This window comes from Ascaphus truei, unplaced genomic scaffold (assembly GCF_040206685.1).
Source record: "Ascaphus truei isolate aAscTru1 unplaced genomic scaffold, aAscTru1.hap1 HAP1_SCAFFOLD_1075, whole genome shotgun sequence".
NCBI lineage: Eukaryota > Metazoa > Chordata > Amphibia > Anura > Ascaphidae > Ascaphus > Ascaphus truei.
The window spans coordinates 6,575-31,946 of record NW_027453941.1 but is presented as its reverse complement, the minus strand read 5'-3'; the positions used below and the strand labels follow the sequence as shown (position 1 = coordinate 31,946).

At 51.1% G+C, this 25,372-nt stretch overlaps 1 protein-coding gene across 1 annotated transcript in view; it reads left to right on the top strand.

Annotated features, from left to right (window-relative positions):
• The window catches only part of LOC142475165 (dynein heavy chain domain-containing protein 1-like), a 100,139-nt gene extending 75,280 nt beyond the window's left edge, over nt 1-24,859 (top strand). The window contains exons 6-7 of the mRNA XM_075581138.1: nt 24,687-24,797; nt 24,841-24,859. Of these exons, the coding sequence (XP_075437253.1) occupies nt 24,687-24,797; nt 24,841-24,859 (130 nt within the window). The remainder of the gene's footprint in view (nt 1-24,686; nt 24,798-24,840) is intronic.
• Nucleotides 24,860-25,372: the final 513 nt, after the last annotated feature.

Genomic DNA, 25,372 nt, shown 5'->3' with positions numbered 1-25,372 from the left:
CAGATAATACAATACAGGGCACCCGATAATACAATACAGGGTGCCCCGATAATACAATACAGGGCACCCCGATAATACAATACAGGGCGCCCCGATAATACAATACAGGGCGCCTGATAATACAATACAGGGCGCCTGATAATACAATACAGGGCGCCCGATAATACAATACAGGGTGCCCCGATAATACAATACAGGGTACCCCGATAATACAATACAGGGCGCCTGATAATATAATACAGGGCACCCCGATAATACAATACAGGGCACCCCGATAATATAATACAGAGTGCCCCGATAATACAATACAGGGCACCCCGATAATATAATACAGGGCGCTCCGATAATATAATACAGGGCACCCCAATAATACAATACAGGGCAACCCGATAATACAATACAGGGTGACCCGATAATACAATACAGGGCACCCCGATAATACAATACAGGGCACCCCGATAATACAATACAGGGCGCCCTGATAATACAATACAGGGTACCCCGATAATATAATACAGGGTGCCCGATAATACAATACAGGGTGCCCGATAATACAATACAGGGTGCCCGATAATACAATACACGGTGCCCGATAATATAATACAGGGCACCCCGATAATATAATACAGGGCGCCCCGATAATACAATACAGGGCACCCCTGGAAATACAATACAGGGTGCCTGATAATACAATACAGGGTACCCCGATAATACAATATAGGGTGCCCGATAATATAATACAGGGTGCCAGATAATACAATACAGGGTGCCTGATAATATAATACAGGGCACCCCGATAATACAATACAGGGCACCCGATAATACAATACAGGGTGCCCCGATAATACAATACAGGGCACCCCGATAATACAATACAGGGCGCCCCGATAATACAATACAGGGCGCCTGATAATATAATACAGGGTGCCCGATAATACAATACAGGGCGCCTGATAATATAATACAGGGCACCCCGATAATACAATACAGGGCGCCTGATAATATAATACAGGGCACCCCGATAATACAATACAGGGCACCCCTGGAAATACAATATAGGGTGCCCGATAATATAATACAGGGCACCCCGATAATATAATACAGGGCGCCCCGATAATACAATACAGGGTGCCTGATAATATAATACAGGGCACCCCGATAATACAATACAGGGCACCCCTGGAAATACAATATAGGGTGCCCGATAATATAATACAGGGCGCCCCGATAATACAATACAGGGCGCCCGATAATACAATACAGGGTGCCCGATAATATAATACAGGGCACCCCGATAATATAATACAGGGCGCCCCAATAATACAATACAGGGCATCCCTGGCAATACAATATAGGGTGCCCGATAATATAATACAGGGCACCCCGATAATATAATACAGTGCGCCCCGATAATACAATACAGGGCGCCCCAGATAATACAATACAGGGCACTCCGTTAATACAATACAGGGTGCCCCGATAATACAATACAGGGCACCCCGATAATACAATACAGGGTGCCTGATAATACAATACAGGGCGCCCCGATAATACAATATAGGGCACCCCGATAATACAATACAGGGCACCCCGATAATACAATACAGGGTGCCCGATTATATAATACAGGGCACCCCGATAATATAATACAGGGCGCCCCGATAATACAATACAGGGACCCCATAATACAATACAGGGCACCCCGATAATACAATACAGGGCGCCCCGATAATACAATACAGGGCGCCTGATAATATAATACAGGGTGCCCGATAATACAATACAGGGCGCCTGATAATATAATACAGGGCACCCCGATAATACAATACAGGGCGCCTGATAATATAATACAGGGCACCCCGATAATACAATACAGGGCACCCCTGGAAATACAATATAGGGTGCCCGATAATATAATACAGGGCACCCCGATAATATAATACAGGGCGCCCCGATAATACAATACAGGGTGCCTGATAATATAATACAGGGCACCCCGATAATACAATACAGGGCACCCCTGGAAATACAATATAGGGTGCCCGATAATATAATACAGGGCGCCCCGATAATACAATACAGGGCGCCCGATAATACAATACAGGGTGCCCGATAATATAATACAGGGCACCCCGATAATATAATACAGGGCGCCCCAATAATACAATACAGGGCATCCCTGGCAATACAATATAGGGTGCCCGATAATATAATACAGGGCACCCCGATAATATAATACAGTGCGCCCCGATAATACAATACAGGGCGCCCCAGATAATACAATACAGGGCACTCCGTTAATACAATACAGGGCACCCCGATAATACAATACAGGGTGCCCCGATAATACAATACAGGGCGCCCCGATAATACAATACAGGGTGCCTGATAATACAATACAGGGCGCCCGATAATACAATACAGGGCACCCCGATAATATAATACAGGGCACCCCGATAATACAATACAGGGTGCCTGATAATACAATACAGGGCGCCCGATAATATAATACAGGGTGCCCGATAATACAATACAGGGCACCCCGATAATATAATACAGTGCATCTCAATTATACAGGGCTCCCGATAATATAATACAGGGCACCCCGATAATATAATACAGGGCTTCCCAATAATATAATACAGGGCACGTCGATTATACAGGGCTCCCGATAATATAATACAGGGCACCCCGATAATATAATACAGGGCATCCCGATAATATAATACAGGGCTCCCTGATAATACAATACGGGGCTCCCGATAATATAATACAGGGCTCCCGATAATATAATACAGGGCTCCCTGATAATACAATACGGGGTTCCCTGATAATACAAGGGAGCTCCGATAATACAGGGCACCCTGTACGAGATGTGTGCAGAGGTTTCAACAGGGAGACGTATTTTAGCAGAAAAATATAGGCACCCCAATTTTACAGAGTACACAGATAATAAAAGGGGCACCCCTATAATTCAGAGAAGACTGTTAATATAGGGACACCCTAATATAGATCAATCACATGGTGAACAGCCCTATAATACATAGCACCCTGATAATACAGGGTCATCCGATTATAAAAGGGGCACCCCTATAATACATGGCACCGTACAATACAGGGACACCCGATAACACAGAGTGTCCAATATCTGATAATAAAAAGCGTTCCCAGCGAGAGGATCCCAATAATACAGAGTACCCCAATAGAAAAATCCATGATAATACAAAGAGCACCAATATTAAAGGAGAGCACCCCAATATTAGACACCCCAATCATGCAGAGAGCTTTGATAATACTGAGAGAACACCAAGCAAGAATGCAAGAGAGCACCCATATATTAGAGACACCCCCTGAATAATACAGTGAGCGTTAGGAATACAGAGAGAGCACCCACATAATACCGCTTCCTACTCTCGGCCCCCCGACAATACTGCTTCCTACTCTCGGCCCCCCGACAATACTGCTTCCTATTCTCTACACCCCGACAATACTGCTTCCTACTCTCGGCCCCCGACAATACTGCTTCCTATTCTCTGCACCCGACAATACTGCTTCCTACTCTCTGCCCCCCGACAATACTGCTTTCTATTCTCTGCCCCCCGACAATACTGCTTCCTATTCTCTGCCCCCCGACAATACTGCTTCCTATTCTCTGCACCCTGACAATACTGCTTCCTATTCTCTGCCCCCCGACAATACTGCTTCCTATTCTCTGCCCCCCGACAATACTGCTTCCTATTCTCTGCACCCCGACAATACTGCTTCCTATTCTCTGGCCCCTGACAATACTGCTTCCTATTCTCTGCCCCCGACAATACTGCTTCCTATTCTCTGCCCCCCGACAATACTGCTTCCTATTCTCTTGCCCCTGACAATACTGCTTCCTATTCTCTGCCCCCGACAATACTGCTTCCTATTCTCTGCACCCCGACAATACTGCTTCCTATTCTCTGCCCCCCGACAATACTGCTTCCTATTCTCTGCCCCCGACAATACTGCTTCCTATTCTCTGCCCCCGACATTACTACTTCCTATTCTCGGCCCCCCGAAAATACTGCTTCCTATTCTCGGCCCCCCGACAATACTGCTTCCTATTCTCGTCCCCCCGACAATACTGCTTCCTATTCTCTGCCCCCCGAGAATACTGCTTCCTACTCTCGGCCCCCCGACAATACTGCTTCCTATTCTCTGCCCCCCGACAATACTGCTTCCTATTCTCTGCCCCCCGCCAATACTGCTTCCTATTCTCTGCCCCCCGCCAATACTGCTTCCTATTCTCTGCACCCGACAATACTGCTTCCTATTCTCTGCCCCCGACAATACTGCTTCCTATTCTCTGGCCCCTGACAATACTGCTTCCTATTCTCTGCACCCCGACAATACTGCTTCCTATTCTCTGCCCCCGACAATACTGCTTCCTATTCTCTGCACCCCGACAATACTGCTTCCTATTCTCTGCCCCCCGACAATACTGCTTCCTATTCTCTGCCCCCGACAATACTGCTTCCTATTCTCTGCCCCCGACATTACTACTTCCTATTCTCGGCCCCCCAAAAATACTGCTTCCTATTCTCGGCCCCCCGACAATACTGCTTCCTATTCTCTGCCTCCCGACAATACTGCTTCCTATTCTCTGCCCCCCGACAATACTGCTTCCTATTCTCTGCCCCCCGCCAATACTGCTTCCTATTCTCTGCCCCCGACAATACTGCTTCCTACTCTCTGGCCCCTGACAATACTGCTTCCTATTCTCTGCACCCGACAATACTGCTTCCTATTCTCTGCCCCCGACAATACTGCTTCCTATTCTCTGGCCCCTGACAATACTGCTTCCTATTCTCTGCACCCGACAATACTGCTTCCTATTCTCTGGCCCCTGACAATACTGCTTCCTATTCTCTGCACCCGACAATACTGCTTCCTATTCTCTGCCCCGACAATACTGCTTCCTATTCTCTGCCCCCCGACAATACTGCTTCCTATTCTCTGCCCCCGACAATACTGCTTCCTATTCTCTGGCCCCTGACAATACTGCTTCCTATTCTCTGCCCCCGACAATACTGCTTCCTATTCTCTGGCCCCTGACAATACTGCTTCCTATTCTCTGCACCCGACAATACTGCTTCCTATTCTCTGGCCCCTCACAATACTGCTTCCTATTCTCTGCACCCCGACAATACTGCTTCCTATTCCCTGCCCCCGACAATACTGCTTCCTATTCTCTGCCCCCCGACAATACTGCTTCCTATTCTCTGCCCCAGACAATACTGCTTCCTATTCTCTGCCCCCGACAATACTGCTTCCTATTCTCTGCCCCCCGACAATACTGCTTCCTATTCTCTGCCCCCGACAATACTGCTTCCCATTCTCTGCCCCCCGACAATACTGCTTCCTATTCTCTGCCTCCCGACAATACTGCTTCCTATTCTCTGCCTCCCGACAATACTGCTTCCTATTCTCTGCCCCCCGACAATACTGCTTCCTATTCTCTGCCTCCCGACAATACTGCTTCCTATTCTCTGCCCCAGACAATACTGCTTCCTATTCTCTGCCCCCCCGACAATACTGCTTCCTATTCTCTGCCCCCCGACAATACTGCTTCCTATTCTCTGCCCCCGACAATACTGCTTCCTATTCTCAGCCCCCTGACAATACTGCTTCCTATTCTCTGCCTCCCGACAATACTGCTTCCTATTCTCTGCCTCCCGACAATACTGCTTCCTATTCTCTGCCTCCCGACAATACTGCTTCCTATTCTCTGCCCCCGACAATACTGCTTCCTATTCTCTGCCTCCCGACAATACTGCTTCCTATTCTCTGCCTCCCGACAATACTGCTTCCTATTCTCTGCCTCCCGACAATACTGCTTCCTATTCTCTGCCCCCCGACAATACTGCTTCCTATTCTCTGCCCCCCGACAATACTGCTTCCTATTCTCTGCCCCCCGACAATACTGCTTCCTATTCTCTGCCCCCCGACAATACTGCTTCCTATTCTCTACACCCGACAATACTGCTTCCTATTCTCTGCCCCCGACAATACTGCTTCCTACTCTCGGCCCCCCGACAATACTGCTTCCTATTCTCTGCCCCCGACAATACTGCTTCCTATTCTCTGCCTCCCGACAATACTGCTTCCTATTCTCTGCACCCCGACAATACTGCTTCCTACTCTCTGCCCCCGACAATACTGCTTCCTACTCTCTGCCCCCGACAATACTGCTTCCTATTCTCTGCCTCCCGACAATACTGCTTCCTTTTCTCTGCACCCCGACAATACTGCTTCCTACTCTCTGCCCCCAAAATACTGATTCCTACTCTCTGCCCCCGACAATACTGCTTCCTATTCTCGGCCCCCCGACAAAACTGCTTCCTATTCTCTGCCCCCCGACAATACTGCTTCCTATTCTCTGCCCCCTGACAATACTGCTTCCTATTCTCTGCCTCCCGACAATACTGCTTCCTATTCTCTGCCCCCCGACAATACTGCTTCCTATTCTCTGCCTCCCGACAATACTGCTTCCTATTCTCTGCCTCCCGACAATACTGCTTCCTATTCTCTGCCCCCCGACAATACTGCTTCCTATTCTCTGCCCCCCGACAATACTGCTTCCTATTCTCTGCACCCCGACAATACTGCTTCCTATTCTCTGGCCCCTGACAATACTGCTTCCTATTCTCTGCCCCCGACAATACTGCTTCCTATTCTCTGCCCCCCGACAATACTGCTTCCTATTCTCTTGCCCCTGACAATACTGCTTCCTATTCTCTGCCCCCGACAATACTGCTTCCTATTCTCTGCACCCCGACAATACTGCTTCCTATTCTCTGCCCCCCGACAATACTGCTTCCTATTCTCTGCCCCCGACAATACTGCTTCCTATTCTCTGCCCCCGACATTACTACTTCCTATTCTCGGCCCCCTGAAAATACTGCTTCCTATTCTCGGCCCCCCGACAATACTGCTTCCTATTCTCGTCCCCCCGACAATACTGCTTCCTATTCTCTGCCCCCCGAGAATACTGCTTCCTACTCTCGGCCCCCCGACAATACTGCTTCCTATTCTCTGCCCCCCGCCAATACTGCTTCCTATTCTCTGCCCCCGACAATACTGCTTCCTATTCTCTGCCCCCCGCCAATACTGCTTCCTATTCTCTGCACCCGACAATACTGCTTCCTATTCTCTGCCCCCGACAATACTGCTTCCTATTCTCTGGCCCCTGACAATACTGCTTCCTATTCTCTGCACCCCGACAATACTGCTTCCTATTCTCTGCCCCCGACAATACTGCTTCCTATTCTCTGCACCCCGACAATACTGCTTCCTATTCTCTGCCCCCCGACAATACTGCTTCCTATTCTCTGCCCCCGACAATACTGCTTCCTATTCTCTGCCCCCGACATTACTACTTCCTATTCTCGGCCCCCCGAAAATACTGCTTCCTATTCTCGGCCCCCCCGACAATACTGCTTCCTATTCTCTGCCCCCCGACAATACTGCTTCCTATTCTCTGCCCCCCGACAATACTGCTTCCTATTCTCTGCCCCCCGACAATACTGCTTCCTACTCTCGGCCCCCCAACAATACTGCTTCCTATTCTCTGCCTCCCGACAATACTGCTTCCTATTCTCTGCCCCCCGACAATACTGCTTCCTATTCTCTGCCCCCCGCCAATACTGCTTCCTATTCTCTGCCCCCGACAATACTGCTTCCTACTCTCTGGCCCCTGACAATACTGCTTCCTATTCTCTGCACCCGACAATACTGCTTCCTATTCTCTGCCCCGACAATACTGCTTCCTATTCTCTGCCCCCCGACAATACTGCTTCCTATTCTCTGCCCCCGACAATACTGCTTCCTATTCTCTGGCCCCTGACAATACTGCTTCCTATTCTCTGCCCCCGACAATACTGCTTCCTATTCTCTGGCCCCTGACAATACTGCTTCCTATTCTCTGCACCCGACAATACTGCTTCCTATTCTCTGGCCCCTCACAATACTGCTTCGTATTCTCTGCACCCCGACAATACTGCTTCCTATTCCCTGCCCCCGACAATACTGCTTCCTATTCTCTTCCCCCCGACAATACTGCTTCCTATTCTCTGCCCCAGACAATACTGCTTCCTATTCTCTGCCCCCGACAATACTGCTTCCTATTCTCTGCCCCCCGACAATACTGCTTCCTATTCTCTGCCCCCGACAATACTGCTTCCCATTCTCTGCCCACCGACAATACTGCTTCCTATTCTCTGCCTCCCGACAATACTGCTTCCTATTCTCTGCCTCCCGACAATACTGCTTCCTATTCTCTGCCCCCCGACAATACTGCTTCCTATTCTCTGCCTCCCGACAATACTGCTTCCTATTCTCTGCCCCAGACAATACTGCTTCCTATTCTCTGCCCCCCCCGACAATACTGCTTCCTATTCTCTGCCCCCCGACAATACTGCTTCCTATTCTCTGCCCCCGACAATACTGCTTCCTATTCTCAGCCCCCTGACAATACTGCTTCCTATTCTCTGCCTCCCGACAATACTGCTTCCTATTCTCTGCCTCCCGACAATACTGCTTCCTATTCTCTGCCTCCCGACAATACTGCTTCCTATTCTCTGCCCCCGACAATACTGCTTCCTATTCTCTGCCTCCCGACAATACTGCTTCCTATTCTCTGCCTCCCGACAATACTGCTTCCTATTCTCTGCCCCCCGACAATACTGCTTCCTATTCTCTGCCCCCCGACAATACTGCTTCCTATTCTCTGCCCACCGACAATACTGCTTCCTATTCTCTGCCCCCCGACAATACTGCTTCCTATTCTCTGCACCCGACAATACTGCTTCCTATTCTCTGCCCCCGACAATACTGCTTCCTATTCTCTGCCCCCGACAATACTGCTTCCTATTCTCTGCCTCCCGACAATACTGCTTCCTATTCTCTGCACCCCGACAATACTGCTTCCTACTCTCTGCCCCCGACAATACTGCTTCCTACTCTCTGCCCCCGACAATACTGCTTCCTATTCTCTGCCTCCCGACAATACTGCTTCCTATTCTCTGCACCCCGACAATACTGCTTCCTACTCTCTGCCCCCGACAATGCTGCTTCCTACTCTCTGCCCCCGACAATACTGCTTCCTATTCTCGGCCCCCCGACAAAACTGCTTCCTATTCTCTGCCCCCCGACAATACTGCTTCCTATTCTCTGCCCCCTGACAATACTGCTTCCTATTCTCTGCCTCCCGACAATACTGCTTCCTATTCTCTGCCTCCCGACAATACTGCTTCCTATTCTCTGCACCCCGACAATACTGCTTCCTACTCTCTGCCCCCGACAATACTGCTTCCTACTCTCTGCCCCCGACAATACTGCTTCCTATTCTCTGCCTCCCGACAATACTGCTTCCTATTCTCTGCACCCCGACAATACTGCTTCCTACTCTCTGCCCCCGACAATGCTGCTTCCTACTCTCTGCCCCCGACAATACTGCTTCCTATTCTCGGCCCCCCGACAAAACTGCTTCCTATTCTCTGCCCCCCGACAATACTGCTTCCTATTCTCTGCCCCCTGACAATACTGCTTCCTATTCTCTGCCTCCCGACAATACTGCTTCCTATTCTCTGCCCCCCGACAATACTGCTTCCTATTCTCTGCCCCCGACAATACTGCTTCCTATTCTCTGCCTCCCGACAATACTGCTTCCTATTCTCTGCCCCCCGACAATACTGCTTCCTACTCTCGGCCCCCCGACAATACTGCTTCCTATTCTCTGCACCCTGACAATACTGCTTCCTATTCTCTGCCCCCCCGACAATACTGCTTCCTATTCTCTGCCCCCGACAATACTGCTTCCTACTCTCTGCCTCCCGACAATACTGCTTCCCACTCTCTGCCCCCGACAATACTGCTTCCTATTCTCTGCCCCCTGACAATACTGCTTCCTATTCTCTGCCTCCCGACAATACTGCTTCCTATTCTCTGCCCCCCGACAATACTGCTTCCTATTCTCTGCCCCCCGACAATACTGCTTCCTATTCTCTGCCTCCCGACAATACTGCTTCCTATTCTCTGCCTCCCGACAATACTGCTTCCTATTCTCTGCCCCCCGACAATACTGCTTCCTATTCTCTGCCCCCCGACAATACTGCTTCCTATTCTCTGCACCCGACAATACTGCTTCCTATTCTCTGCCCCCGACAATACTGCTTCCTATTCTCTGCCCCCGACAATACTGCTTCCTACTTTCTGCCTCCCGACAATACTGCTTCCTACTCTCTGCCCCCGACAATACTGCTTCCTATTCTCTGCCTCCCGACAATACTGCTTCCTATTCTCTGCCCCCCGACAATACTGCTTCCTATTCTCTGCCCCTCGACAATACTGCTTCCTATTCTCGGCCCCTCGACAATACTGCTTCCTATTCTCGGCCCCTCGACAATACTGCTTCCTATTCTCGGCCCCCCGACAATACTGCTTCCTATTCTCTGCCCCCCGACAATACTGCTTCCTATTCTCTGCCCCCCGACAATACTGCTTCCTATTCTCTGCCTCCCGACAATACTGCTTCCTATTCTCTGCCTCCCGACAATACTGCTTCCTATTCTCTGCACCCCGACAATACTGCTTCCTATTCTCTGCCCCCCGACAATACTGCTTCCTATTCTCTGCCCCCGACAATACTGCTTCCTACTCTCTGCCTCCCGACAATACTGCTTCCTATTCTCTGCCCCCGACAATACTGCTTCCTATTCTCTGCCTCCCGACCAATTCTGCTTCCTATTCTCTGCCTCCCGACAATACTGCTTCCTATTCTCTGCCTCCCGACAATACTGCTTCCTACTCTCTGCCCCCGACAATACTGCTTCCTACTCTCTGCCCCCGACAATACTGCTTCCTATTCTCTGCCCCCCGACAATAATGCTTCCTATTCTCTGCCCCCGACAATACTGCTTCCTATTCTCTGCCTCCCGAAAATACTGCTTCCTATTCTCTGCCCCCCGACAATACTGCTTCCTACTCTCGGCCCCCCGACAATACTGCTTCCTATTCTCTGCACCCTGACAATACTGCTTCCTATTCTCTGCCCCCCCCCCCCCCCCGACAATACTGCTTCCTACTCTCGGCCCCCTGACAATACTGCTTCCTATTCTCTGCCCCCGACAATACTGCTTCCTATTCTCTGCCCCCTGACAATACTGCTTCCTATTCTCTGCCCCATGACAATACTGCCCCCGACAATACTGCTTCCTATTCTCTGCACCCCGACAATACTGCTTCCTTTTCTCTGCCCCCGACAATACTGCTTCCTATTCTCTGCCCCCGACAATACTGCTTCATATTCTCTGCCCCCGACAATACTGCTTCATATTCTCTGCCCCCGACAATACTGCTTCCTATTCTCTGCCCCCGACAATACTGCTTCCTATTCTCTGCACCCCGACAATACTGCTTCCTATTCTCTGCCCCCGACAATACTGCTTCATATTCTCTGCCCCCCGACATTACTACTTCCTATTCTCTGCCCCCGACAATACTGCTTCATATTCTCTGCCCCCGACAATACTGCTTCATATTCTCTGCCCCCGACAATACTGCTTCATATTCTCTGCCCCCCGACAATACTGCTTCCTATTCTCTGCCCCCGACAATACTGCTTCATATTCTCTGCCCCCCGACAATACTGCTTCATATTCTCTGCCCCCCGACAATACTGCTTCCTATTCTCTGCCCCCGACAATACTGCTTCCTACTCTCTGCCCCCCGACAATTCTGCTTCCTATTCTCTGCCCCCGACAATACTGCTTCATATTCTCTGCCCCCCGACAATACTGCTTCCTATTCTCAGCCCCCTGACAATACTGCTTCATATTCTCTGCCCCCCGACATTACTACTTCCTATTCTCTGCCCCCGACAATACTGCTTCATATTCTCTGCCCCCCGACAATACTGCTTCATATTATCTGCCCCCCGACAATACTGCTTCCTATTCTCTGCCCCCCGACAATACTGCTTCCTATTCTCGCCCCCCCGACAATACTGCTTCCTATTCTCTGCCCCGACAATACTGCTTCCTATTCTCTGCCCCAGGCAATACTGCTTCCTATGCTCTGCACCCGACAATACTGCTTCCTATTCTCTGCCCCGACAATACTGCTTCCTATTCTCTGCCCCCCGACAATACTGCTTCCTATTCTCTGCCCCCGACAATACTGCTTCCTATTCTCTGGCCCCTGACAATACTGCTTCCTATTCTCTGCCCCCGACAATACTGCTTCCTATTCTCTGGCCCCTCACAATACTGCTTCCTATTCTCTGCACCCCGACAATACTGCTTCCTATTCCCTGCCCCCGACAATACTGCTTCCTATTCTCTGCCCCCCGACAATACTGCTTCCTATTCTCTGCCCCAGACAATACTGCTTCCTATTCTCTGCCCCCGACAATACTGCTTCCTATTCTCTGCCCCCCGACAATACTGCTTCCTATTCTCTGCCCCCGACAATACTGCTTCCCATTCTCTGCCCCCCGACAATACTGCTTCCTATTCTCTGCCTCCCGACAATACTGCTTCCTATTCTCTGCCTCCCGACAATACTGCTTCCTATTCTCTGCCCCCCGACAATACTGCTTCCTATTCTCTGCCTCCCGACAATACTGCTTCCTATTCTCTGCCCCAGACAATACTGCTTCCTATTCTCTGCCCCCCCGACAATACTGCTTCCTATTCTCTGCCCCCCGACAATACTGCTTCCTATTCTCTGCCCCCGACAATACTGCTTCCTATTCTCAGCCCCCTGACAATACTGCTTCCTATTCTCTGCCTCCCGACAATACTGCTTCCTATTCTCTGCCTCCCGACAATACTGCTTCCTATTCTCTGCCTCCCGACAATACTGCTTCCTATTCTCTGCCCCCGACAATACTGCTTCCTATTCTCTGCCTCCCGACAATACTGCTTCCTATTCTCTGCCTCCCGACAATACTGCTTCCTATTCTCTGCCTCCCGACAATACTGCTTCCTATTCTCTGCCCCCCGACAATACTGCTTCCTATTCTCTGCCCCCCGACAATACTGCTTCCTATTCTCTGCCCCCCGACAATACTGCTTCCTATTCTCTGCCCCCCGACAATACTGCTTCCTATTCTCTGCACCCGACAATACTGCTTCCTATTCTCTGCCCCCGACAATACTGCTTCCTACTCTCGGCCCCCCGACAATACTGCTTCCTATTCTCTGCCCCCGACAATACTGCTTCCTATTCTCTGCCTCCCGACAATACTGCTTCCTATTCTCTGCCCCCCGACAATACTGCTTCCTATTCTCTTGCCCCTGACAATACTGCTTCCTATTCTCTGCCCCCGACAATACTGCTTCCTATTCTCTGCACCCCGACAATACTGCTTCCTATTCTCTGCCCCCCGACAATACTGCTTCCTATTCTCTGCCCCCGACAATACTGCTTCCTATTCTCTGCCCCCGACATTACTACTTCCTATTCTCGGCCCCCTGAAAATACTGCTTCCTATTCTCGGCCCCCCGACAATACTGCTTCCTATTCTCGTCCCCCCGACAATACTGCTTCCTATTCTCTGCCCCCCGAGAATACTGCTTCCTACTCTCGGCCCCCCGACAATACTGCTTCCTATTCTCTGCCCCCCGCCAATACTGCTTCCTATTCTCTGCCCCCCGACAATACTGCTTCCTATTCTCTGCCCCCCGCCAATACTGCTTCCTATTCTCTGCACCCGACAATACTGCTTCCTATTCTCTGCCCCCGACAATACTGCTTCCTATTCTCTGGCCCCTGACAATACTGCTTCCTATTCTCTGGCCCCTGACAATACTGCTTCCTATTCTCTGCACCCCGACAATACTGCTTCCTATTCTCTGCCCCCGACAATACTGCTTCCTATTCTCTGCACCCCGACAATACTGCTTCCTATTCTCTGCCCCCCGACAATACTGCTTCCTATTCTCTGCCCCCGACAATACTGCTTCCTATTCTCTGCCCCCGACATTACTACTTCCTATTCTCGGCCCCCCGAAAATACTGCTTCCTATTCTCGGCCCCCCGACAATACTGCTTCCTATTCTCTGCCCCCCCGACAATACTGCTTCCTATTCTCTGCCCCCCGACAATACTGCTTCCTATTCTCTGCCCCCCGACAATACTGCTTCCTACTCTCGGCCCCCCAACAATACTGCTTCCTATTCTCTGCCTCCCGACAATACTGCTTCCTATTCTCTGCCCCCCGACAATACTGCTTCCTATTCTCTGCCCCCCGCCAATACTGCTTCCTATTCTCTGCCCCCGACAATACTGCTTCCTACTCTCTGGCCCCTGACAATACTGCTTCCTATTCTCTGCACCCGACAATACTGCTTCCTATTCTCTGCCCCCGACAATACTGCTTCCTATTCTCTGGCCCCTGACAATACTGCTTCCTATTCTCTGCACCCGACAATACTGCTTCCTATTCTCTGGCCCCTGACAATACTGCTTCCTATTCTCTGCACCCGACAATACTGCTTCCTATTCTCTGCCCCGACAATACTGCTTCCTATTCTCTGCCCCCCGACAATACTGCTTCCTATTCTCTGCCCCCGACAATACTGCTTCCTATTCTCTGGCCCCTGACAATACTGCTTCCTATTCTCTGCCCCCGACAATACTGCTTCCTATTCTCTGGCCCCTGACAATACTGCTTCCTATTCTCTGCACCCGACAATACTGCTTCCTATTCTCTGGCCCCTCACAATACTGCTTCGTATTCTCTGCACCCCGACAATACTGCTTCCTATTCCCTGCCCCCGACAATACTGCTTCCTATTCTCTTCCCCCCGACAATACTGCTTCCTATTCTCTGCCCCAGACAATACTGCTTCCTATTCTCTGCCCCCGACAATACTGCTTCCTATTCTCTGCCCCCCGACAATACTGCTTCCTATTCTCTGCCCCCGACAATACTGCTTCCCATTCTCTGCCCACCGACAATACTGCTTCCTATTCTCTGCCTCCCGACAATACTGCTTCCTATTCTCTGCCTCCCGACAATACTGCTTCCTATTCTCTGCCCCCCGACAATACTGCTTCCTATTCTCTGCCTCCCGACAATACTGCTTCCTATTCTCTGCCCCAGACAATACTGCTTCCTATTCTCTGCCCCCCCCGACAATACTGCTTCCTATTCTCTGCCCCCCGACAATACTGCTTCCTATTCTCTGCCCCCGACAATACTGCTTCCTATTCTCAGCCCCCTGACAATACTGCTTCCTATTCTCTGCCTCCCGACAATACTGCTTCCTATTCTCTGCCTCCCGACAATACTGCTTCCTATTCTCTGCCTCCCGACAATACTGCTTCCTATTCTCTGCCCCCGACAATACTGCTTCCTATTCTCTGCCTCCCGACAATACTGCTTCCTATTCTCTGCCTCCCGACAATACTGCTTCCTATTCTCTGCCCCCCGACAATACTGCTTCCTATTCTCTGCCCCCCGACAATACTGCTTCCTATTCTCTGCCCCCCGACAATACTGCTTCCTATTCTCTGCCCCCCGACAATACTGCTTCCTATTCTCTGCACCCGACAATACTGCTTCCTATTCTCTGCCCCCGACAATACTGCTTCCTACTCTCGGCCCCCCGACAATACTGCTTCCTATTCTCTGCCCCCGACAATACTGCTTCCTATTCTCTGCCTCCCGACAATACTGCTTCCTATTCTCTGCACCCCGACAATACTGCTTCCTACTCTCTGCCCCCGACAATACTGCTTCCTACTCTCTGCCCCCGACAATACTGCTTCCTATTCTCTGCCTCCCGACAATACTGCTTCCTATTCTCTGCACCCCGACAATACTGCTTCCTACTCTCTGCCCCCGACAATACTGCTTCCTACTCTCTGCCCCCGACAATACTGCTTCCTATTCTCGGCCCCCCGACAAAACTGCTTCCTATTCTCTGCCCCCCGACAATACTGCTTCCTATTCTCTGCCCCCTGACAATACTGCTTCCTATTCTCTGCCTCCCGACAATACTGCTTCCTATTCTCTGCCCCCCGACAATACTGCTTCCTATTCTCTGCCCCCGACAATACTGCTTCCTATTCTCTGCCTCCCGACAATACTGCTTCCTATTCTCGGCCCCCCGACAATACTGCTTCCTATTCTCTGCACCCTGACAATACTGCTTCCTATTCTCTGCCCCCCCGACAATACTGCTTCCTATTCTCTGCCCCCGACAATACTGCTTCCTACTCTCTGCCTCCCGACAATACTGCTTCCCACTCTCTGCCCCCGACAATACTGCTTCCTATTCTCTGCCCCCTGACAATACTGCTTCCTATTCTCTGCCTCCCGACAATACTGCTTCCTATTCTCTGCCCCCCGACAATACTGCTTCCTATTCTCTGCCCCCCGACAATACTGCTTCCTATTCTCTGCCTCCCGACAATACTGCTTCCTATTCTCTGCCTCCCGACAATACTGCTTCCTATTCTCTGCCCCCCGACAATACTGCTTCCTATTCTCTGCCCCCCGACAATACTGCTTCCTATTCTCTGCACCCGACAATACTGCTTCCTATTCTCTGCCCCCGACAATACTGCTTCCTATTCTATGCCCCCGACAATACTGCTTCCTACTTTCTGCCTCCCGACAATACTGCTTCCTACTCTCTGCCCCCGACAATACTGCTTCCTATTCTCTGCCTCCCGACAATACTGCTTCCTATTCTCTGCCCCCCGACAATACTGCTTCCTATTCTCTGCCCCTCGACAATACTGCTTCCTATTCTCGGCCCCTCGACAATACTGCTTCCTATTCTCGGCCCCTCGACAATACTGCTTCCTATTCTCGGCCCCCCGACAATACTGCTTCCTATTCTCTGCCCCCCGACAATACTGCTTCCTATTCTCTGCCCCCCGACAATACTGCTTCCTATTCTCTGCCTCCCGACAATACTGCTTCCTATTCTCTGCCTCCCGACAATACTGCTTCCTATTCTCTGCACCCCGACAATACTGCTTCCTATTCTCTGCCCCCCGACAATACTGCTTCCTATTCTCTGCCCCCGACAATACTGCTTCCTACTCTCTGCCTCCCGACAATACTGCTTCCTATTCTCTGCCCCCGACAATACTGCTTCCTATTCTCTGCCTCCCGACCAATTCTGCTTCCTATTCTCTGCCTCCCGACAATACTGCTTCCTATTCTCTGCCTCCCGACAATACTGCTTCCTACTCTCTGCCCCCGACAATACTGCTTCCTACTCTCTGCCCCCTACAATACTGCTTCCTATTCTCTGCCCCCCGACAATAATGCTTCCTATTCTCTGCCCCCGACAATACTGCTTCCTATTCTCTGCCTCCCGAAAATACTGCTTCCTATTCTCTGCCCCCCGACAATACTGCTTCCTACTCTCGGCCCCCCGACAATACTGCTTCCTATTCTCTGCACCCTGACAATACTGCTTCCTATTCTCTGCCACCCCCCCCCCCGACAATACTGCTTCCTACTCTCGGCCCCCTGACAATACTGCTTCCTATTCTCTGCCCCCGACAATACTGCTTCCTATTCTCTGCCCCCTGACAATACTGCTTCCTATTCTCTGCCCCATGACAATACTGCCCCCGACAATACTGCTTCCTATTCTCTGCACCCCGACAATACTGCTTCCTTTTCTCTGCCCCCGACAATACTGCTTCCTATTCTCTGCCCCCGACAATACTGCTTCATATTCTCTGCCCCCGACAATACTGCTTCATATTCTCTGCCCCCGACAATACTGCTTCCTATTCTCTGCCCCCGACAATACTGCTTCCTATTCTCTGCCCCAGACAATACTGCTTCCTATTCTCTGCCCCCCCCGACAATACTGCTTCCTATTCTCTGCCCCCCGACAATACTGCTTCCTATTCTCTGCCCCCGACAATACTGCTTCCTATTCTCAGCCCCCTGACAATACTGCTTCCTATTCTCTGCCTCCCGACAATACTGCTTCCTATTCTCTGCCTCCCGACAATACTGCTTCCTATTCTCTGCCTCCCGACAATACTGCTTCCTATTCTCTGCCCCCGACAATACTGCTTCCTATTCTCTGCCTCCCGACAATACTGCTTCCTATTCTCTGCCTCCCGACAATACTGCTTCCTATTCTCTGCCCCCCGACAATACTGCTTCCTATTCTCTGCCCCCCGACAATACTGCTTCCTATTCTCTGCCCCCCGACAATACTGCTTCCTATTCTCTGCCGCCCGACAATACTGCTTCCTATTCTCTGCACCCGACAATACTGCTTCCTATTCTCTGCCCCCGACAATACTGCTTCCTACTCTCGGCCCCCCGACAATACTGCTTCCTATTCTCTGCCCCCGACAATACTGCTTCCTATTCTCTGCCTCCCGACAATACTGCTTCCTATTCTCTGCACCCCGACAATACTGCTTCCTACTCTCTGCCCCCGACAATACTGCTTCCTACTCTCTGCCCCCGACAATACTGCTTCCTATTCTCTGCCTCCCGACAATACTGCTTCCTATTCTCTGCACCCCGACAATACTGCTTCCTACTCTCTGCCCCCGACAATACTGCTTCCTACTCTCTGCCCCCGACAATACTGCTTCCTATTCTCGGCCCCCCGACAAAACTGCTTCCTATTCTCTGCCCCCCGACAATACTGCTTCCTATTCTCTGCCCCCTGACAATACTGCTTCCTATTCTCTGCCTCCCGACAATACTGCTTCCTATTCTCTGCCCCCCGACAATACTGCTTCCTATTCTCTGCCCCCGACAATACTGCTTCCTATTCTCTGCCTCCCGACAATACTGCTTCCTATTCTCTGCCCCCCGACAATACTGCTTCCTACTCTCGGCCCCCCGACAATACTGCTTCCTATTCTCTGCACCCTGACAATACTGCTTCCTATTCTCTGCCCCCCCGACAATACTGCTTCCTATTCTCTGCCCCCGACAATACTGCTTCCTACTCTCTGCCTCCCGACAATACTGCTTCCCACTCTCTGCCCCCGACAATACTGCTTCCTATTCTCTGCCCCCTGACAATACTGCTTCCTATTCTCTGCCTCCCGACAATACTGCTTCCTATTCTCTGCCCCCCGACAATACTGCTTCCTATTCTCTGCCCCCCGACAATACTGCTTCCTATTCTCTGCCTCCCGACAATACTGCTTCCTATTCTCTGCCTCCCGACAATACTGCTTCCTATTCTCTGCCCCCCGACAATACTGCTTCCTATTCTCTGCCCCCCGACAATACTGCTTCCTATTCTCTGCACCCGACAATACTGCTTCCTATTCTCTGCCCCCGACAATACTGCTTCCTATTCTCTGCCCCCGACAATACTGCTTCCTACTTTCTGCCTCCCGACAATACTGCTTCCTACTCTCTGCCCCCGACAATACTGCTTCCTATTCTCTGCCTCCCGACAATACTGCTTCCTATTCTCTGCCCCCCGACAATACTGCTTCCTATTCTCTGCCCCTCGACAATACTGCTTCCTATTCTCGGCCCCTCGACAATACTGCTTCCTATTCTCGGCCCCTCGACAATACTGCTTCCTATTCTCGGCCCCCCGACAATACTGCTTCCTATTCTCTGCCCCCCGACAATACTGCTTCCTATTCTCTGCCCCCGACAATACTGCTTCCTATTCTCTGCCTCCCGACAATACTGCTTCCTATTCTCTGCCTCCCGACAATACTGCTTCCTATTCTCTGCACCCCGACAATACTGCTTCCTATTCTCTGCCCCCCGACAATACTGCTTCCTATTCTCTGCCCCCGACAATACTGCTTCCTACTCTCTGCCTCCCGACAATACTGCTTCCTATTCTCTGCCCCCGACAATACTGCTTCCTATTCTCTGCCTCCCGACCAATTCTGCTTCCTATTCTCTGCCTCCCGACAATACTGCTTCCTATTCTCTGCCTCCCGACAATACTGCTTCCTACTCTCTGCCCCCGACAATACTGCTTCCTACTCTCTGCCCCCGACAATACTGCTTCCTATTCTCTGCCCCCCGACAATAATGCTTCCTATTCTCTGCCCCCGACAATACTGCTTCCTATTCTCTGCCTCCCGAAAATACTGCTTCCTATTCTCTGCCCCCCGACAATACTGCTTCCTACTCTCGGCCCCCCGACAATACTGCTTCCTATTCTCTGCACCCTGACAATACTGCTTCCTATTCTCTGCCACCCCCCCCCCCCGACAATACTGCTTCCTACTCTCGGCCCCCTGACAATACTGCTTCCTATTCTCTGCCCCCGACAATACTGCTTCCTATTCTCTGCCCCCTGACAATACTGCTTCCTATTCTCTGCCCCATGACAATACTGCCCCCGACAATACTGCTTCCTATTCTCTGCACCCCGACAATACTGCTTCCTTTTCTCTGCCCCGACAATACTGCTTCCTATTCTCTGCCCCCGACAATACTGGTTCATATTCTCTGCCCCCGACAATACTGCTTCATATTCTCTGCCCCCGACAATACTGCTTCCTATTCTCTGCCCCCGACAATACTGCTTCCTATTCTCTGCACCCCGACAATACTGCTTCCTATTCTCTGCCCCCGACAATACTGCTTCATATTCTCTGCCCCCCGACATTACTACTTCCTATTCTCTGCCCCCGACAATACTGCTTCATATTCTCTGCCCCCGACAATACTGCTTCATATTCTCTGCCCCCGACAATACTGCTTCATATTCTCTGCCCCCCGACAATACTGCTTCCTATTCTCTGCCCCCGACAATACTGCTTCATATTCTCTGCCCCCCGACAATACTGCTTCATATTCTCTGCCCCCGACAATACTGCTTCCTATTCTCTGCCCCCGACAATACTGCTTCCTACTCTCTGCCCCCCGACAATTCTGCTTCATATTCTCTGCCCCCGACAATACTGCTTCATATTCTCTGCCCCCCCGACAATACTGCTTCCTATTCTCAGCCCCCTGACAATACTGCTTCATATTCTCTGCCCCCCGACATTACTACTTCCTATTCTCTGCCCCCGACAATACTGCTTCATATTCTCTGCCCCCCGACAATACTGCTTCATATTATCTGCCCCCCGACAATACTGCTTCCTATTCTCTGCCCCCCGACAATACTGCTTCCTATTCTCGCCCCCCCGACAATACTGCTTCCTATTCTCTGCCCCGACAATACTGCTTCCTATTCTCTGCCCCAGGCAATACTGCTTCCTATTCTCTGCCCCCGACAATACTGCTTCCTTTTCTCTGCCCCCCGACAATACTGCTTCCTATTCTCTGCCCCAGGCAATTCTGCTTCCTATTCTCTGCCCCCCGACAATACTGCTTCATTTTCTCTGCCCCCCGACATTACTGCTTCCTATTCTCGGCCCCCCCGACAATACTGCTTCCTATTCTCTGCCCCGACAATACTGCTTCCTATTCTCTGCCCCCGACAATACTGCTTCCTATTCTCTGCCCCCGACAATACTGCTTCCTATTATCTGCCCCCCGACAATACTGCTTCCTATTCTCTGCCCCGACAATACTGCTTCCTATTATCAGCCCCCCGACAATACTGCTTCCTATTCTCTGCCCCGACAATACTGCTTCCTTTTATCTGCCCCCCGACAATACTGCTTCCTTTTCTCTGCCCCCCTGACAATACTGCTTCCTATTATCAGCCCCCGACAATACTGCTTCCTTTTCTCTGCCCCCCCGACAATACTGCTTCCTATTATCAGCCCCCCGACAATACTGCTTCCTATTCTCTGCCTCTCGACAATGCTGCTTCCTTTTCTCTGCCCCCGACAATACTGCTTCCTATTTTCTGCATGCCGACAATGCTGCTTCCTTTTCTCTGCCCCCGACAATACTGCTTCCTATTTTCTGCACCCCGACAATACTGCTTCCTATTATCAGCCCCCCGACAATACTGCTTCCTATTCTCTGCCCGACAATACTGCTTCCTATTCTCTGCCCCAGGCAATACTGCTTCCTATTCTCTGCCCCCCGACAATACTGCTTCCTTTCTCTGCCCCCCGACAATACTGCTTCCTATTCTCTGCCCCAGGCAATACTGCTTCCTATTCTCTGCCCCCCGACAATACTGCTTCATTTTCTCTGCCCCCCGACAATACTGCTTCCTATTCTCGCCCCCCCGACAATACTGCTTCCTATTCTCTGCCCCGACAATACTGCTTCCTATTCTCTGCCCCCGACAATACTGCTTCCTATTCTCTGCCCCTGACAATACTGCTTCCTATTCTCTGCCCCCCGACAATACTGCTTCCTATTCTCTGCCCCAACAATACTGCTTCCTATTATCAGCCCCCCGACAATGCTGCTCTCCTATTCTCTGCCCCACTGCTTCCTTTTATCTGCCCCCCGACAATACTGCTTCCTTTTCTCTTCCCCCCCGACAATACTGCTTCCTATTATCAGCCCCCCGACAATACTGCTTCCTATTCTGTGCCCCCCGACAATACCGCTTCCTATTCTCTGCCCCCCTCCGACAATACTGCTTCCTATTCTCTGCCCCCCCGACAATACTGCTTCCTTTTATCTGCCCCCCGACAATACTGCTTCCTTTTCTCTGCCCCCCCGACAATACTGCTTCCTATTATCAGCCCCCCGACAATACTGCTTCATTTTCTCTGCCCCCCCGACAATACTGCTTCCTATTATCAGCCCCCCGACAATACTGCTTCCTATTCTCTGCCACTCGACAATACTGCTTCCTATTCTCTGCTCCCCGACAATACTGCTTCCTACTCTCTGCCCCCCGACAATACTGCTTCCTTTTCTCTGCCCCCCCCGACAATACTGCTTCCTATTCTCTGCCCCCGACAATACTGCTTCCTATTTTCTGCACCCCGACAATGCTGCTTCCTTTTCTCTGCCCCCCCGACAATACTGCTTCCTATTCTCTGCCCCCTACAATACTGCTTCCTATTTTCTGCACCCCGACAATGGTGCTTCCTATTCTGTGCCCCCCGACAATACTGCTTCCTATTCTCTGCCCCAGACAATACTGCTTCCTATTCTCTGCCCCCGACAATACTGCTTCCTATTCTCTGCCCCCTCCGACAATACTGCTTCCTATTCTCTGCCACTCGACAATACTGCTTCCTATTCTCTGCCCCCCGACAATACTGCTTCCTACTCTCGGCCCCCCCGACAATACTGCTTCCTATTCTCTGCCCCCCTCCGACAATACTGCTTCCTATTCTCTGCCACTCGACAATACTGCTTCCTATTCTCTGCCCCCCGACAATACTGCTTCCTACTCTCGGCCCCCCCGACAATACTGCTTCCTATTCTCTGCCCCCCTCCGACAATACTGCTTCCTATTCTCTGCCCCCCGACAATACTGCTTCCTACTCTCGGCCCCCCCGACAATACTGCTTCCTATTCTCTGCCCCCCTCCGACAATACTGCTTCCTATTCTCTGCCACTCGACAATACTGCTTCCTATTCTCTGCCCCCCGACAATACTGCTTCCTATTCTCTGCCCCAGACAATACTGCTTCCTATTCTCTGCCCCCGACAATACTGCTTCCTATTCTCTGCCCCCGACAATACTGCTTCCTATTTTCTGCACCCCGACAATGCTGCTTCCTATTCTGTGCCCCCGACAATACTGCTTCCTATTCTCTGCCCCCCTCCGACAATACTGCTTCCTATTCTCTGCCTCCCGACAATACTGCTTCCTATTCTCTGGCCCCCGACAATACTGCTTCCTATTCTCCGCCCCCGACATTACTACTTCCTATTCTCTGCCCCAGACAATACTGCTTCCTATTCTCTGCCCCCCTCCGACAATACTGCTTCCTATTCTCTGCCTCCCGACAATACTGCTTCCTATTCTCTGGCCCCCGACAATACTGCTTCCTATTCTCCGCCCCCCGACAATACTGCTTCCTATTCTCTGCCCCCGACAATACTGCTTCCTATTTTCTGCCGCCTCCTCTTTCTACCCCCCGTTATTGGTCACATTCTCTCCCTGCCCGCCCAGAAATTTTTGCCCCTCTCTGCCCCCTGTAATTGTTGCCCTCTCTCTCTGCCCCGCCCCTTTATTTTTTGCCCTCTCTCTCTGTCCCCGGTAATTGTTGCCCTCTCTCTGCCCCCGGTAATTGTTGCCCCCTCTCTCTCTGCCCCCGGTAATTGTTGCCCCCTCTCTCTCTGCCCCCGGTAATTGTTGCCCCCCTCTCTCTGCCCCCGGTAATTGTTGCCCCCCTCTCTCTGCCCCCGGTAATTGTTGTCCCCCTCTCTCTGCCCCCGGTAATTGTTGCCCCCCTCTCTTTGCCCCCGGTAATTGTTGCCCCCCTCTCTCTGCCCCCGGTAATTGTTGCCCCTCTCTCTCTGCCCCAGGTAATTGTTGCCCCTCTCTCTCTGCCCCCGGTAATTGTTGCCCCTCTCTCTCTGCCCCCGGTAATTGTTGCCCCTCTCTCTCTGCTCCCGGGGTAATTGTTGCCCCTCTCTCTCTGCTCCCGGGGTAATTGTTGCCCCTCTCTCTCTCTGCCCCCGGTAATTGTTGCCCCTCTCTCTCTCTGCCCCCGGGGTAATTTTTGCCCCTCTATCTCTGCCCCCGGGGTAATTCTTGCCCCTCTCTCTCTCTGCCCCAGGGTAATTTTTGCCCCTCTATCTCTGCCCCCGGGGTAATTCTTGCCCCTCTCTGTTCTTGCAGATGGAAGAAACACGTGAAGAGGATTCGATTCCTCAGGACTCAACTATCCCTGAGCCAGAGACTGATTCTCACAGTGCCCCATTATACAGCCGCCCTGCAGCATATATACAGGTGTGTGACACACACAGTGCCCCATTATACAGCCGCCCTGCAGCATATATACAGGTGTGTGACACACACACAGTGCCCCATTATACAGCCGCTCTGCAGCATATATACAGGTGTGTGACACACACAGTGCCCCATTATACAGCCGCCCTGCAGCATATATACAGGTGTGTAACACACACACAGTGCCCCATTATACAGCCGCCCTGCAGCATATATACAGGTGTGTGACACACACACAGTGCCCCATTATACAGCCGCTCTGCAGCATATATACAGGTGTGTGACACACACAGTGCCCCATTATACAGCCGCCCTGCAGCATATATACAGGTGTGTGACACACACACAGTGCCCCATTATACAGCCGCCCTGCAGCATATATACAGGTGTGTGACACACACACAGTGCCCCATTATACAGCCGCCCTGCAGCATATATACAGGTGTGTAACACACACACAGTGCCCCATTATACAGCCGCGCTGCAGCATATATACAGGTGTGTAACACACACACAGTGCCCCATTATACAGCCGCCCTGCAGCATATATACAGGTGTGTGACACACACACACAC